This window comes from Stigmatopora argus, chromosome 9 (assembly GCF_051989625.1).
Source record: "Stigmatopora argus isolate UIUO_Sarg chromosome 9, RoL_Sarg_1.0, whole genome shotgun sequence".
In the NCBI taxonomy this organism is placed as follows: domain Eukaryota; kingdom Metazoa; phylum Chordata; class Actinopteri; order Syngnathiformes; family Syngnathidae; genus Stigmatopora; species Stigmatopora argus.
This window is the reverse complement of record NC_135395.1, coordinates 13027791-13044681: the sequence shown is the minus strand read 5'-3', so window position 1 is coordinate 13044681 and position 16891 is coordinate 13027791. Positions and strand designations below refer to the sequence as shown.

Genomic DNA, 16891 nt, shown 5'->3' with positions numbered 1-16891 from the left:
TTATACAGAAGTTATTCTTCATTTTAATGTGTGATAGCAGTAGAAAGGAACTAAGGACTATGTGAGTGATTTGCATATTTGTGAGAGATTTTACAAACTGGTGTCACAATTCTCAAAGCAATTTAGGTTTTGTTAAACAAAAAAAAACACGTCATGCAAATACTATGGTAAGTAACAGCAACCGGACTGTGAACTGATGACCAATTTCAAGATAGTAACATGACATCATTGCCACATCCTTAACAAAAATCTGAATTCCAATAAAACGGCAAACAAGTGTGCATTTGTCATTGATTTATTTAAAGTAGTTGACTGAGGATGTAAATGCAAGCAGGTTTTGGTTTGCAAAGATAACATGATGCGAGATTACAGGACAGCTTGAATGCACTGAAAAGCTGTCTTGAATCTCAAGACTCCAAAGAGGCCTCACGGTATTCCCGTTTTCAAACCTCTTCTTCATTTAACATGCCACCTTTCTGAATTAAAACCTGCTTCATTTACAGCTCCAGAAAGTTGATTACCGGTGGAAACGATTACAACGATCTAGTTGAAAACGTCTTCCGTGTAACGTTGGAGCAAGTATTTTCGAAGATCAGCTCGCACCTTGGAAACATTGACAGACGGGTGCCATCTCATCACAGGTTTTCCATCTGAGCCCACTAGGAACTTCTCAAAGTTCCACTTGATGTCATTGACCTTCAGTGGTTCCCAGAATAGTCTGTTGTCGGGGTTGCCAAAGGTGTCTGAGACTGGGGGACAGGAACTCTAGAAAGAAAGCCGTATATATTTACAAAGGTGGTAGGAATCCCCAAACTTTCTGGGGTTGTCACACTTGCTATAACTGAACCAACAGAGGGCGATGTTGCTAATTACAACCGAGTTGCCCCAATAAGTAGAAAACAAACGTACATTACAATAGTGTCACAACACTTGATGAGGAAAAAAAAAAACAGTTGTTCAAACCAGATGACCTGCCATGAATTTTCATGTTTTGGTGCCATTGACGGCAAGAAACATCCAATTTCTTTCCATCTACTCAAAGGGAAGATATTCAGGAAATATTGAAAATTTGTGACAAACAACCCCGTTCTCGCCTAATAATTTGTATGGCGATCTGGCCGATGAGATTTTGCTGGTGAAATACTGGTCATTAACCAAGCTAGCAAAACCCACCTTGAGGAAGGTATAGACTTCTTGTTCATCTTTCCCGTTCACGTCACCCTTCTCAAACAGCATGAAGTTAGGAACAAAGTTATTGCCGGGTCTGACATGCCTGGAATGCAGATGGAGAAGCTTATCAGAGGCCAGTCTTTCCACACTTTAGAAGTTAGTCCTTGAAGGCTGGCCCGAATTGCATATTTGCTACTGTAGATTTTGTATCCTGTCTTTGATGATTAATGAGAAAGTGAGATGGGATTTTTCCAACCAAAGGCTATTAAAACAATGACTGATTTTTTCACTATCAGCCATTCATTGATTTAAAAAAAGGGGTAAAAACTGTGAATCTAGATTTTAAGGTTAATTTAACATAAAAAAGGAGTTACAAAAATCTGTAAATGTTCTGTTTTTTAATCATTTGTCTTTTTCAAACTATTCAGTTTTTATTTTTGTGAGAAACTTGAATGATTTACTTCCCCAAATGATGTGTTGGGCTTCACCTGGTCCACAGGCCTTGACTTTGACCTCTAAGGTTTAAAAGATGACCTATTTTAATATTTTAAACTCAGAAAAAATGACACCTTCAACATTAAAGAGTCTCTTATTAAGAGGTGGAAACTTAAGCAAAAAATGAAATTAATTTAAAATTCCCTACTTCAGAGCTGGCAGGATTTCATTTTTATTCCCGGGTTCTTGTTTCCCAAACTGATTGCACGGGAAGCCGAGAATAGTGAGACCGTAGATGTCCATCTCTTCTTGTAGTGCATTCAACTCTGTGTAAGACAAAGAAAAAAAAGCCAGCAACTCACTTGGATTCTTATTTGTTATTTTTGTGTAGTATATTGCGTTATTATGGATGATTATGTTGCGTTCACGTACCCTCGTACTGATAAGTGAAACGTCAGTACGTGGCCACGTTGATGAAGAGGACAGTTTTCCCCATAAATCGGCTAAAGTTAACGGCATGAGTGTCATTCAACGGGACCGCCTGGTATTTGTAGATGGTACCATCTGTGGGTGGCGTGCACCACTGTGGGTAACACATCAAATCATTGATTTTTACTTTACAGGGACTTTATTAAGGTAGGATGTACCTGAGTAAGCGGGACTCCGTCGGCGTTGGAAGGCAGCAGCGGGCCAAACAGCAGCAGAAGGAGCTGCAACGGAGACCAAATCTTCCACATCTTGTCCACTTGCTGCCGGATGAAATTTCCGCTGTTCCCTCAATGGAAATAAAGCCCTGGAGGAGGTGAGCCGAAAGCAGCTGTTGGCGAGGACGCCCTTTTATTGACGTCATTGACCACAAAGCGCTGTATAAATTTGATTAATTAATTTTGAAGATTTATCCAATTGTTTTATCTATTAATATTTGACTAGACTAAAGTGTATGGCGTTATATTGACGACTTATTTATTTATTACTTATGTATTGGTTATTTATTAATCATTATTATTTATGGATTATTTATCTGCTCGTTTGTTTGTTGTTGTCATTTGTGCACTTCCCTACTTATTTATGTTCTGACTACTTATTTATTGATTATTTATTTGTCTGTTTGTTTGTTGTTGTTGTTATTTGTGCACTTCGTGGTGAAGCTTTAAATGTCTTTATACTGTATATTGACGATAAAATTGTTCAATCAATGCAGTTCAATGTGAGAACACCATATGATACCAGGATATTCATCGGTGGTTTTAAAATTATTTTTTCATTGAATTTGTGCACAACTGCGTTAAAATTAACTTAACGAGGCTATTGATAACAAGTTTTTCTTTTTTAAATATTTCAAATAAAGCCAGGTTCGTGTTAATGTCAATGAAGAGTGTCACTTGTCGGCCATTTTGCGTCAGAAGCGTCCGATTAATATAACATTAATGGGTCTACTTTGAAATGAATATAAATTGCTCACTTTTAATTTTTCATTTTTAATACAAAACAAAACATTGTAAAGAAAAACATATTTTTTTTTTTCTCCATTCGCGAAGCAAAAGTGTTTTTTGTCGTGAGACGTCGATATGAACATGGATTCAGTTCCAATGGTCCCCACAAGAGGGCGACTTTAAATCCACTTCCAAATTAGTTGGCAGCCGGGCAGGCAAACCGCACAGCAGTCGTGGAAGTCTGACAGAGATGGCCTCCCTCCTCCAGCCAGACCGAGTCATCTATCTGGTTCGCGGGGAGAAAAAGATCCGGGCTCCTCTATCCCAGCTCTATTTCTGTCGGTACTGTAGCGAGCTGCGTTCATTGGAATGTGTGTCCCACGAGGTATGTTCTGTCCAGGTTTCTCCTAGTTTCAAGGCATTAGCTTTTCTTTCTCTAGCTTGCTAGCCTGTCAGAATTATAGGCGGGGTTAAGGGGAGTTGTCTCCTGCACAGAGTGGCTGTAGAACCTGTCACTCATTGAATCCTTTCGTTCGATTGGCTCTTTGTAAATACATTTATTTCCGGTTATGTTAGCATTTTCGTATATGGACGTTTAGGCTAACTACTCTTAGCATCTGCTAACTGTGATAATCGCCAATGGGGTTACCCGTAAATGTTTATAAAAGTTGCAAATCACGTGGGTTAATTCAGCGCACAACCTGATATTATTGACATTTAAGCAAAGTTTGATTTCATTTACAAGCATCGTACCCAGAAAGACTCAATTTAGCTTCTCTAAGTGACTTTTTCCTTGCCAGGGTTTATATTGTGATGATTTGGGAAGGGCTTCAATTAAAATATGTATTATTGCGAGCTGCCTGTCTTAACCAGACAATTGTAATCGTTCTTAAGCAATCTTGTTGATCAAAAAGTCTGACAATCTACCGAATAATTTAGTCTGTAAATGTTGTCAACAGACTGGACTAATAACCTGACTCTCATTTTAACCCATTTTGTTTCTTGATCAGGTGGACTCCCATTATTGTCCAAGCTGTCTAGAAAATATGCCTTCTGCCGAAGCCAAACTGAAAAAGAATAGGTGCGATAAAGAGAAGCTTTTCCATGTCTCGCACTGATCTTTAGTCAATAGTTATTCAATGACAACCCTCCCTTATTGTTATTGTAGGTGTGCCAACTGTTTCGACTGCCCATGCTGCATGCATACCTTGTCAACTCGGGCCACAAACATCCCGGCTCCTCTCCCCGATGATCCCACCAAGACTGCTATGAAAAAGGCGTACTATCTGGCCTGTGGCTTCTGCCGTTGGACCTCCAGGGATGTAGGAATGGCTGACAAATCAGTAGGTGGGTACCGATATGTAACACATCATAAATAAGACTGTGAATAACTTTAAAAATGATATAAAACATTTTTATCCCTTCCTTAACAGCTAGTGGTGGGTGGCAGGAACCTGAGAATTGTCATAATCAGCGGGTATGTTCCCCTTCCCTTCTTTGCATTGGCCTAGTTGGGCACATGATTTGATGTTCTGAATAGATGTGTGTGGTTGAGTCCTTGGAATAAACAGCAGTTCACATTGTATTTGTATTCATGGTTCAAGACAATCTGCTCTGGGGCACTGACTGAACTCAGATTAGTATTTTTTTATCCTCCCAGATTTAAATGTTCTTTATTTTTAAGTGTTTTCAACTTTTTAGTCTGGTCACAAGACCCAACATTTTTATTCAAAACAATACCTACATAGAGATACAGGCCCAAAAATAAAAGTGAGTGGAATAAGAGCTGACAGGCAAACAATTTTAATACCTGGCATTGTTGTGTCATCTGCAAATTTCAAGATGTTCTCAGAATCTCCTTTCCTTTCAGATCAACAAGCTGATGGAGTATTACCAACAACTGGCTCATAGAGAGAAGCAGGAGAGAGACCGAAAAAAACTGGCCAGGAGGCGACAGTGCATGCCTTTGGCTTTTTCGGTAAACATTTTCAAATCTATACTTCATGTAGTTGTATATGGAGTGACATCAAGTTTGGAACAATTTGCTAAATTCTTTGCATTACTCAAGTTAACTGTGGTGTAAATCAAAACTAAATATTAAAAAACCCCACTAGTGCTTAAAAAAATAGCCTGCTTTTGCACTTACAACAATTCTATTCGGTGTATTTCTGTTGCATGTCACCTAATGTTTGCTTAATCTCTTCATGCATCTTTATTCTCTCCTCTTTCTTTGCTAATGCACCCTGATATTTTGTTTTTGACCCCCAACCAGCAACATACTATTCACGTGGTGGTGAGTTGTATTTGCTTTTTTTGCAGTAATGTTGTTTTTGCCTCTCATGTGCTTACGTGTGACCTCACAGATCACATGAATGGCTAAGTGCTAAAATGCTATTCACACACTGAGCCTTTTTGTGCGAGTTAGCCGGAGAGAAGAGAGGCAGGCATCAGTGTGAGGTCAAAAATGCTGTATTAAAGTTTATAAAATCATTGTGAAACAGCAGAGTACGCGCTGTTCCCCCAAAAAGTCACAATTTGTCTTTATATTGAAAAATATATTACGTGCCACCCTCTGTTACTTACTTCTTTTTGTCGAACTTTACGTAAAATGCAGCGAAAAGGGATTGGACATTTTGTGCTCTCAATTTCATTGAAAGGTTAGCATTCACCGTCAGCTCTCCCGGATTTTTTTTCCTCCATAAATGAGTAATGAAAGGCATATCATAACTCAGGGTGCAGACATATTTGGTGGAGTTGGGACTGCCTTTATCAAAGAAAAATGCCACCCTTTGTGGCACTTTATTTATTTATTTTTTAATCAATTCTTTAAATATAAATTACTTAAGGAAATAATCCTATTACCTATTCTTCATATTTGAGTTAAATAGGTTAATCTGTTCTCAATATATCGCTAAATCTGTTTTATATTATAAGTTCATCCTGAAAGTTTAATCCTCCCTTTTATTTATTTATTCTTGAGATAACCTAAACACAGACCAACATAATAAAACTGAATACCTAGCCTTTCGTCTTTTGTAGATTTCACATACTGGCAGAGGATACTAAATTTAACTTAATCTTTTCTTTGCCTTATGTCATATTCATTGAAAACTAGGTTTTAGTTATTATTTTTAAATGAGCAAAAATAGTCTTAACTTTAAAGTTAAGCACGGGATCATGATTTGATTTTTTCGTTTATTTATCTTGTTAAAATCTAATCATTTTAGCGAGAATTTTTATTACTATATTAAAATAATCTTTTATGGGGGACAGCCTGTACAGTTAGAAGTATAAAGAAAGGTTTTTAATCAATGCTAACCTAATTGGGTACCAATTATGAAAATCTGACAAACGATAGTTGATTCTCTGCTGTATCCACAGAAAGGCTTTTCTTCCCTTCCCATGTAAATAAATGTTTTTTTTTGTCAGTTTTTTTTGTCCAAAGCAATTGGTACTGTCAACATCTTTCATTAAAATGAGCCAATAGGGGAAAAGTAGCTCTAGATTGAAAAGCACCTGCGTTGAATGCTTCAATTGTGTGATCCTGGTTTTACTTGGACGTGCAGGAAAAGTACGGCCTGGGAACACGACTGCAACGGCAGCGGTCTGGAGCGCCCATTTCCACTCTGGCTGGTCTTTCGTGAGTTGCATTTTCATTTGTGCATTTGAATGCTGCGACTCTTGATATATCCGTACTGACAGAATGACAGTTGTGATTGGTTGTCCTTTGGATTGCCTTCAAGCAACCCACAATGAGCGAACGGTCGTCAATAAGACAATATTTTGACAGAGTGCGATGATGGAAGGACGTTTATTCTTTGCAGCTTGAAAGAAGGGGAGGACCAGCGAGAGATCACCATCGAGCCCGCCCAGGCTGTTGATGAGGTGGAGCCCCTGCCCGAAGATTGCTACATCCGGCCCATCTGCTTGCCAGAGGGTAATATTTCTAGAGTTGTCCCAGATTCGATCATGTGATTGGAAATCGGCATGAGTTACAAGTTTACGTAACTCATTGGCTCAATCAGGCCTCTAGCATTTAAGGTTTAGGGGTGCTTCAGTTTTCGTTGCTCCCTCTACCCAGTGACCCGCCTGCGCCAGCGACTCCTGCAGCCCGACTTCCAGCCCGCGGGAGCCTCGCAGCTGCACCCGCGGCACAAACACCTCCTGATGAAGCGCTCGCTGCGCTGCAAGGTTGCTATGAAAAACTCATTAAATTATTTAGATGTCATTGGTTCTCAACGGTTGTCATTCTGGTTCATACAGGCTTTTAATAAGCACAGTTTGTGAGTGCATGTTTACATCCAAACTTTTTATTTTGGTGACAATTCTTATTTTGAGACCATTGAAAATGCAACAAAAAAAATGCAACCCGTATTCCTTTATATCCTTTTTATTTTGGTATGCAAAATGAGCTGTATGGCAGCAGATGTTCGTGGCTAATCAGGTTATGCAAAATGATTCAATGAAATATTTAAAAATTATAACACATAATACAACTGTTTGCCAAAAATAGAATTAAAATAGTTTAAAAAAAAGAATAATTTGCTATCTGTTGGGTGACGTGCCACTATAAATGATGAATCATCATGTCTATATATTTTCATTTTATGGATGAAGCATTTTCCCACTTTAGTTTAGAGTTTATAAGAAGGGTTGACTTTTATTTAATGCATATTTTCTTTCCTTCTCTTTATTTGGTGCCTTTAGAAATGCGAGCACAACCTGAGCAAGCCTGAATTCAACCCGACTTCCATCAAGTTTAAAATTCACCTGGTGGCTGTGTGAGTCTCATCCATACGATATGCAAAGATTAATAGAATTGACCCAGGCTGGTTTTGTTGTGTCTGTCCAAGAAATTGTATGCCTTCATTTCTATATATTTTTCATTTTCACATCAAATGAAACAGCTTTGCACTTAAAAAAGAATAAGTATTTTTTTTTTAACCATGAACAATAAAAAGTTTTTTTTCTCCTGCAGGAGTTACATCCCTGAAGTGCGAATTATGTCCATTCCAAATCTGCGCCACATGAAGGTCAGTTTTTTTCAAAGAGGGGGTTGGAAAGCAGAACAAGTGATTATTAAATGCATCGTTTTTACACACGTGCCTGCTCGCTGTTATTGCTATGCTTTTGTGGGTTTATCAGCAGTTTCTGATGGCATCAGTGAAGCTAATTGGCTTTTTGTTTTGTTTTGACTTGACAATTGACTTGGCTTTCTTGTCACTATATAGGAGAGCCAAGTGCTTCTGACCCTGACCAACCCAGTGGAGAATGTCACCCATGTGACACTGGTTTCTTGTGATGAAGAAGACCCCGATGACATTAACAGCACTGCAGAGGTATTACAGCCCAACCGTTCTTAGGACCTCTTTATCACACTTTTAGATGACATACACTGTATTTTCTGTCTCAACCGCAAAAACCAAAAACAAAAATAATTTTAAACCAGCAATCCGAGAAAGTTGATTCAATAATTGTCTTCTAAAAGCCAAATGGTCCAAACATGAAATGATCCAACAACAAATTAGTTGTTTGCTGTATCATTTTATTTTTTTCTCCTCATAATTTAGTGATTCTATCATTTTTCTCAGCCCTTCCGAATGCTACCATTGGGGGAAAAAATATTCCGCAGCTGAATTGAATGATTCACATCAGCAATTCTTTGGAAAACGATGCAGTAAAAGGCTATCAAGCCAATTAGCAAGGGTGGGGAAGAAGAATGGTTATTTGGCTTTTATCGTTACTTGGGGATCGCCTTTGTAGCTAATCCAAATATTATAGCTCATGGAAATGTTTCTCTTTGGGGATTTCTGATCTCAGCGGTGCGCTTTGTTTGCAATACGTGTGTGTAGTTGTCGTCTAACAGCTTTTAAAATTAGATGTTATTGCAGTTCACAGTCCCTTTGGTGTTCTTGCACAATATATAAGCTGTAACTTTCTTTAATAGCAGTGCAGAGGTGAGGAAAGTCAGTTATTCCCCCCGATGCAGTACAAGAGAGGTTGCCAAAATAAAAGATGGACACAAAGCGGTTACAAATTACATGGTTTATCTTCAATTTCAACTTCATTGGATTTAAAAAAAAAAAAAAAAGAAACTTTCGCTTGACATCTTTCCAATGGGTTATGTCCATCTGGACTTGGCGGTATTCATCTCACAGGGGAGTCAGTTCTAGGTTGAGCTCAATTTGTCAGCTGTCACAGAAACAGTGGATGCCATGGTGATCCCATCCGAGGACGCTCCACTGAGTCGCGCCTCCCCGGCGGCCATTAAGACGCACCCCCCGATAGCTTGTTTTTCTTGGCCTCTTTTGAAGATGATGTCACAGAACCTGACTAGGTAAATCAGAGCTCCTGGCCAAAACAAGAGTTTGACCCATTTCCAGTCGCATTGCGGCCAAAGTGAACGCGCGGTTGACTTGCTGCTTCGTTTGACATTCAAACACCTGCGGGGCCTCGTGTTCAAATGCTTACAGTGAGCGGCTCTTCCAAAAATATGCAGTCTGTTAGTTCGCTCATGACTCAGCGGGTGAAATGTTCATTTGACTCTCTTTTGCTGGGAGGCGATGCACCAACATCAGTCATGGTGTCAGGAACATGCAGACTGCAGGGTCTGCGATAGGAAGAGATGTTGTTTGACAGTTTTTAGAGATTCAGACTGGGCTGCATGAGTGATTAGCTTGTCTAATATTCATGAAGTAGTGTTCGAATCTCAGCTTTGGCAATTAAAAACAAATAAAAAAATATGCGTGTGTTTGTGTTGTAAACCTTGTTTGTGTATATATACCAAATTTTATATAATCACACCGAGTATAAGTTGCACAAGCTAAAGAATACACGATGAGCAAAAATACATATATGAGTTGCATTTTTTAGTAGGGCAATTTCTTATTTTATCATAAACCAGGATCAAATATGTTAAAATAGCATAACATAACAGTTTTCAGATAACTATAGCCTAAAAAAACCTGTTGCCTTTCCATGTGTTATTACATTGACTTTCAATGGGAAAGCAGCTAAACAATAAAAATAGTAGTAAGTTATGGGTCACTTTCTGCAAATTTGGAGAGCCTTTCTTCTAACTTGGGGCATTGCTGTATCACTTCCTGTTGATTTTGATCTTTGATGACATTTTGGCTGGTGAGAAAATGCCCTTTTTTAATTCGACTTGTACTCACTAAATGCGCTAATTAGTTTTCGAGTTGGGCGACACTATTGGACAACAAGGATAAAGATGAGTCTCAGTTGGCTTTGCCTAAAGAGACAAGGCTTGAGTGTTTGGATGGCATTTGTTTTAAAGGTCATCGTGCCCCGTAAGGAGCTGGTGCTTGCAGGGAAGGATGCCGCCGCCGAGTATGATGAATTGGCTGAACCCCAGGATTTCCAGGATGACCCCGAGTAAGTACCTCATTCACCATATTCCCACTGTGCTCCAACACTTCACCTCAGCTCATCTCTTCCCCCTGCCTCTAGTGTGGTCGCATTCAGGAAATCCAACAAGATTGGTTTCTTTATCAAAGTCATCCCCCGCAAAGAAGAAGACGCCGACGTCACCGTTACATTTAAGATGCGCCACGACTCCCGGGACCTCACCGCATCCATCAGACCGAGCGAGGAGGGGGGCGAGACCGCCGCCGAGCCCGTTTGGCTCACCCACCACGTGGAGCTTCGGCTGGGACCGCTCGTTCCCTGAACGCCCACGAACGGCGTTGGCTTCCAAACGTATCCTTTGAAACTATTTCTTCAACATTTTGCAGCCCCTCGGCTTGCAATTTGGCTTTTTTTTTGGCCTTTGTTGCTTCATCACCTGAAGTCTAGCTTACCTAACTCGGCAAGTACAAACAGATGAGAGCATTATTTCCTGCTTGACTTAAACCACGTCAGTATAATAAAAGACTAGCAGTCGACTGTACTTTCCTCGCCGACGCATTATTTTTCCCGCCTCGCTACCCTTCGAGCAATATATTTTGTATCTAGCAACCATTTGTCGCAAAGCCGTTTGCAGTTAGGATGAAAGGCATAAAACGGCAGCAGCGAGGACTTCACTTGAAACATAAAAGATAAGCCGATCATATCGAATCAGAACTGTCCATAAGCAACGGCGTTTCCAGCGCTTGTAGTTTCCCCTTGACGACGACATCGTTGCACTAACCCGCATGGATCATGTATAATAAATACTTACAACTGTCATTGCAAACATGCTGCCGTACTCGGCTTTGTTCTTTAGATGATGAAGAACTTAGCGTTGACACTACAAGATGCTCTGCATTTGACATAGAAATTGTCGTTTACTGTTCAATTTGCCGTCGTTGTGTTGTGAGCTGCTGTCACTTTTGATTCCACTTTGTAGCCTTGGTAAATAGGAGGCAAGACAAAAGGCAAGTCATCTGTAATGTCAAATAAAATATCACGGAACTAACTAATATTTTTGTGTGTTGAATAATAGACTGAATTTGAAAACATGTACATAAAAAGAACACTATTTTTGAGTGTTGAATTCGCCCCGATACATAGTATAGTAGTTGAGTGGAAAATAACAAGACGTGTGCAATTGGTGACCGAGGCTATTACTAAATGCTTTATATGGGTGTGTGGATCTAAAGTTACAAAGCCAGTGTCTTTCAAAGCTTTCCGTGTTTCTGGAGAAGAGATTGAACTAATTCTATTATTTTCTGAAATGCAGAAGACATCAAATTCCTAATTCCAGACATTTCGATATTTTTGCACAGTAATTGCTTCACAAGATAAATGTAAGACTATCAGGGATTTGGAAGTTCCATCCCAAGGATGAACCAGACCTAATCACTAACACTAATCACGCTTAACACTGTCAAGTTGATCAATTACGATAAAATAATTCAAATAGCATCAATAACAAATATTTTTAACCAATCCTTTATGTTTTGGAAATTTAAAAAGAGCATTTTATTAATGATAATTGCAGTTTTTTAAAAAACCTAATCCTGGAATTTAAAAAAAAATCCCTCCAATTAATTTAAACATGGCTATGAATGCATACCTGTCAACCTCTGCCGATAACTGCCCTTATAAATGATTATGATTCCCCTTACAAACCCCCCAAAAACCTTACAAACACCGTACGAGTCGTACGGTGTTTGTAAGGTTTTTGGGGGGTTTGTAAGGGGAATCATAATCATTTATAAGGGCAGTTATCGGCAGAGGTTGACAGGTATGTGAATGCTCATCTTTCAATGCCATTTCATTTTGGCTAATCACATTCACACGAGTAAGTGGAACTGCTCGATTGTCGTGACCCCCCACCCCCCCAAAAAAGTTTTGGGGGGGATTTACCACGAGGTGGCGCTAAAGGTCCATCGCTTACCCCTTTAAGAATCTGTCCTCCAGCAGATCTGCTTGAACGGTGCTCATGATGTTCCTCTGATGCACTGCTTCACTTAGAGGACAGCAGACTGCTACACTGTAATGTTTAACAAGAAGCCTAGCAAGACCAATGTTATCTGCAGATGAAATATGCTTGCCAACATTGGGGTTAGATGGAAAAAAGAATGCTATTTTACACATGGGACAGCTTATAGCCTATAAGGCGGTTCTGCTATTGGACCCTGGGTCCCCTCTGTAAACAGAACCCCTCCATCTGGGTAATAAAGCAATGACTTTCTTTTATCTTCAGCGGACATAGACAGCTTAGAAAGCACCCCTGAAAATGAGGTCATAAAATCGTCACTAAGTGAATCCTCCCCCTCACAGAAGCAACCCAGACCGCCATTAAAAGTCAAATTCTTGTGCTCTGCACTGATGGGTGCCTCATGGATGAAATGCCATATTTTTTGGACGGAAATTGGACGGCAGGGATTGCCAACTTTGCCCATTCAAATGAAGTTAAGCTTGTCTAAAAACCTGGATTTCACAATAGAGTTTGCAGAGAAAAATGTGTCAAACCAAAGCTATTTTGGGATGCAGTTTTCAGAACTTTATGTCAATATGCTACCTTTATTTTTAAGTTAAGTACTACAACATGAGCTAAAATGCGATATCGACACCACCATTTATTAGGAATTTCTCTCCCATTGTTACATTCTTTTGTACCTGTATTAGAAAAATACACATCTAGGAATGCCTTCGTGGTGATGTTATTATAGTTTTTTTTTGTCCTGCCTACTTAAAATCCAATGTGATTTGAATCCCCTGCCACTCACCAAACCAACACATAACTTTTCATTTCCTAATAGAAATAAAACCAACAAATGCGCTGAAGAAGCAGGTCTCATTAGAGGTTGACAATTTACATTGTTTTTGACCCATTAAAATCACAGAAAAGAGGAATTCTGTGGATGTTATTTTGAAACCAAATGAGCATTACTCCTTTTGTGCATATTTTTCTAAACACTGCAGCATATTTTAGTCCTTCTTAGAAGGTCCTGAAAGTGCCCCACTGCTTTTACATGAAAAAACATAAAAGACGTAATACATCTTAAGCACCGAATGAGTTAAAAAGCACTTTAGGGCAGCACTAAACTATACAATACCCTCATGTTAACAACTGTGTAAAAAACTTACTGCAAGCCTCTTGGGAAATTTCAAGTCAAGAGAATTTATGGTCAAATCGTAGTGGGCTGGGACATCAAAATGATACATCACTTTTACTGTAGTACATATTGTGTCAGATCACCTGTGTTTGTAACCAAGATGAGTAGTAGTATTTTAGAAAACAAACTGTAAAAAGTGCAGCTTAAAATGATCTGAAAATAATGAATAAAAGAATAATGTAATTCTCTAGTATTCAAAGTATTTCCCATCATTCACACAGGATGTATTTCACACTCATCCTGTTTACTTTGGGACTTACGGTAAACAACTCAGAATTATGATTTGGCGAGGATTAGTCATGAATATCCCAGCTGCATTATTACTCAGCTTATTTTATTTCACTTCTCGTTTTCACTTGTGCTTTTTCATCTTTGTGATTTTCTTTTTTTGCGTAATAGAGAATGAGCCAAACTCTGACAGATGTAAAATTCCTCACTGAATCACAAATGGGATTTCACCCAGGATCTTTCCATAATTACGTCACGGTCCAAACTGCCAGGAAGTCAACCACAGGAGAAGAGTGACACTGGCTGGAAAAAAAGGGGGGGGGGGGAAACCCACAGCCCAAAACAGGCCATTGAACACATTTGCTGCCATTGACGGCGCTACACGCCCAAATCCAGCGGAGGAACTAATGTGAAGATAATCTCGAGCCACCGAGTGGTGTAGTGTGGGAGGGCTAAAATAGCTCAACTTGCAGACTCCTTTATATAAGACACTATAAATGGTGTTCAAGATAACTCGAGGGGAGGTTTAGAATTTTGGCTGCTTAGTTGGAAGTCACTCTTTGAGTGCTATTCTGGTAATAATTGAGACCTAGCTTGCACATCTGTGGTGAAGATGGAAAAAGGCAAAGATTGGGAGTCGAGTTTCTCTTTTCTCTTACTGTTTTTGTTTCAATTATCTTAAATAAATAGAAGATGACGGTACACAATTCATAACAATTTGAAGTAAGAAGTAGGAATAAAACATGGAATGCAAAAAATAGTATTAAAGAGGAAAATTAGTTCTTCAAAAGTACTCCGGTGCTGAAAAGTAAACAATAAATTGCTACCTTATTAATCTAAAATGGGGATAACTACGGCGCATTAAGCTGGCGAGACGATAATAGGAGCGCCATTTAGGCCACGCTTTTTATTCCAAATGTAAATGACCTACATGACCCAAATGTAGAAATATATTTCCATTTATTTACGTACATTCACAATATATTATTTCATTGCTGTTACATTGTATCATTAGCTTTTAGTTATTACATTTTTTTAAAAAACAACTGTTCATACTGTGTTAGCATGTAATTGGATTAAAGTGTGCAGTCATTAAATGTGTCAGTAGAATGCAAAAAAAAAAAGAAAAATAAATCACAAAATGGAGCAAAAGAAGGAAATAACCCGAAGCTTTGCAGCACGGATTAATCACTGCCTCCATTTTGCTCCATAGACCATCATTTGCTTCATTAGTTAAATATACGCATATAAATATATTACTTGCTGTATGTGGCTCCATTTTTTTTTTACCTAGGTCTACAATGTCTTGTGTGTCTGTCTTGCTACTGCAACCAAGGAAATTTCCCGAATAGGGGATGAAATAAAATTCTAATCTAATCTAACCTAATTATTAACGAAGATACCCGTCCAGAGGGACGACATAGTCCCACTGCCAAGCTCATTTTCTCCATTTCCTTTTACTTTTACTCTCTCAAAGCATTCCCAAGGCTGGAGGTTGTCTGGAATGTTGACGTTGGACTCACAGTCATAAAAAGATCACAACCCGATGAGTCCTGGTCCGCCTCCGCTGACTACAAGACGCTGAGTGTACACCCGCTAGTGGTTTTTCATGTGCTATTTGCTCAATTGATCAGTGGGCGAATTACATGTGTCAGCAACTCTCGCCTTGAGGTCACTGCCTTGAGGAAATTGTGCATTCCTGCAATCATATCCTCAATCAAAAATAAAAAATACAAAGTGAAAATGAAATTAGGGATCGACGTGTTAGTCTGATTTCAAATTTCTGACCTCAGTATGTGATTCAGCGAGGTTGAGACTTTTAGTGAGTATGAGTCACATTTGCTAGCATTTATAGACTTGACATCAAATGAGTGGCACATAGAAAGCTCTTAAAAGCAACATGTTTACAGCGGTCACAGTTTAGTTCGACACAGAAAAAGACTTTTATGGTTATTGCCATAAAAAGGGTTCTGTTTAGAGTTTCTCAGGCTACGTTCACACGGATTACTTCTGTTTTTGTGAGGTTAAGTTATTTATTTATGTTGTTGTTGACTAGTATACTTGGTTATTTAGTACTTATGTATCATTATTTATTTATAGATTATTTATTGTCTCTGTTTGTTTGTTGTTGTTTGTGTAGCTCGTGGAGTAGCTTTAAATCTCATTATACTTGTATAAAATGACCATAAAAGCATTCAATTCAATGTTTTTTTTTAACCATATGTCACTAGTATTTGATTTGTTCAAGCATTTGAAACCTAAGCCTAACCCAATTAATCAACAGATCTCTCAGCCACTGCACCTGTCTTGTCCAGGTGTTCCTCATTAGCTTGTCAATTTGTTTGTATTCCATTTTCTGCTTCCTCAGGCACTACTTTATTGACTTCAATAGATTGGACTTCACTCAGCCGCAAACCGTCGTCCTTTTCTTTGCAAAATAACCCCAAAAATGTCCAAAAGACCGTTTTAATCCCATTTCTTTGTTGGCTAGAGTCAGTTTTCTGGGAGTGATTTAAGCGATTGCTGGCTTTTTCATTCATTGTGTTTCATTGCTGCGGCGACCTGCGTTTTTGTTGTTGTTTTTTTCCTATAAATTCAATCGTTCTATCTTAAAAATGGTTAGCGAGTGTTGTGTATAGAGGTTATTGCTCTGACAAGAAAAAAGCCGACCAAGCATCTGAGCTGAGTGGATTGAGCACAAAGAAGGAAGTGGACCAGCCGGTAAGTAGCCCATTCTGTTATTTTTAAACTTAACCTCATAGAGACCAGATTTTTTTGGGGCCATGCAAGCAACAATGTTGACATTTAGGATTCAAGTGTAGGCGACATGAACCGAACTATTTGATTTCCTGGTTTCAACTCTTCAAATGATTATTAATCCTTATATTTTTAAACTAATTAATGAAATCATAAATCAATAAACAGCTAATAAAAGTAAAAATAGCAACAACAAAAAAAATGAAAAAAATCCTAAATTTGGTAGCATTTAACCCATTGCCTGCCATTGACTACAATGACTGTGAATGCTAAAGTTTAACTACCCATGTTGTCATTAGACGT

The 16891-nt window shown here is 38.8% G+C and overlaps 2 protein-coding genes across 4 annotated transcripts; one reads left to right on the top strand and one right to left on the bottom strand.

Moving 5' to 3' along the window:
• Window positions 1–279: 279 nt before the first annotated feature.
• Window positions 280–2421, bottom strand: gpx3 (glutathione peroxidase 3). The gene is made up of 5 exons (XM_077608951.1): window positions 2253–2421; window positions 2038–2188; window positions 1814–1931; window positions 1174–1273; window positions 280–765 (listed from the first exon to the last, which is right to left on the bottom strand). Exons 1-5 carry the CDS (start codon window positions 2340–2342, stop codon window positions 544–546), a joined length of 681 nt encoding a protein of 226 aa, XP_077465077.1. The 5' UTR covers window positions 2343–2421; the 3' UTR covers window positions 280–543.
• Window positions 2422–3225: 804 nt separating this feature from the next.
• dctn4 (dynactin 4) lies at window positions 3226–11458 on the top strand. Of its 3 annotated transcripts, XM_077608949.1 has the most exons (15): window positions 3226–3423; window positions 4049–4119; window positions 4207–4385; window positions 4472–4515; window positions 4909–5016; window positions 5311–5331; window positions 6605–6678; window positions 6863–6975; window positions 7120–7229; window positions 7746–7819; window positions 8017–8071; window positions 8270–8377; window positions 10336–10433; window positions 10509–10757; window positions 10920–11458. In XM_077608949.1, the coding sequence occupies exons 1-14, from the start codon at window positions 3289–3291 to the stop codon at window positions 10726–10728; spliced, it is 1410 nt and encodes a 469-aa protein (XP_077465075.1). In that variant the 5' UTR covers window positions 3226–3288; the 3' UTR covers window positions 10729–10757; window positions 10920–11458. The 3 variants fall into 3 exon arrangements, with proteins under 3 accessions (XP_077465075.1, XP_077465074.1, XP_077465076.1); XM_077608948.1 differs by having other exon boundaries at window positions 10509–11458; XM_077608950.1 differs by lacking the exon at window positions 5311–5331 and having other exon boundaries at window positions 10509–11458.
• The last annotated feature ends 5433 nt before the right edge of the window (window positions 11459–16891 follow it).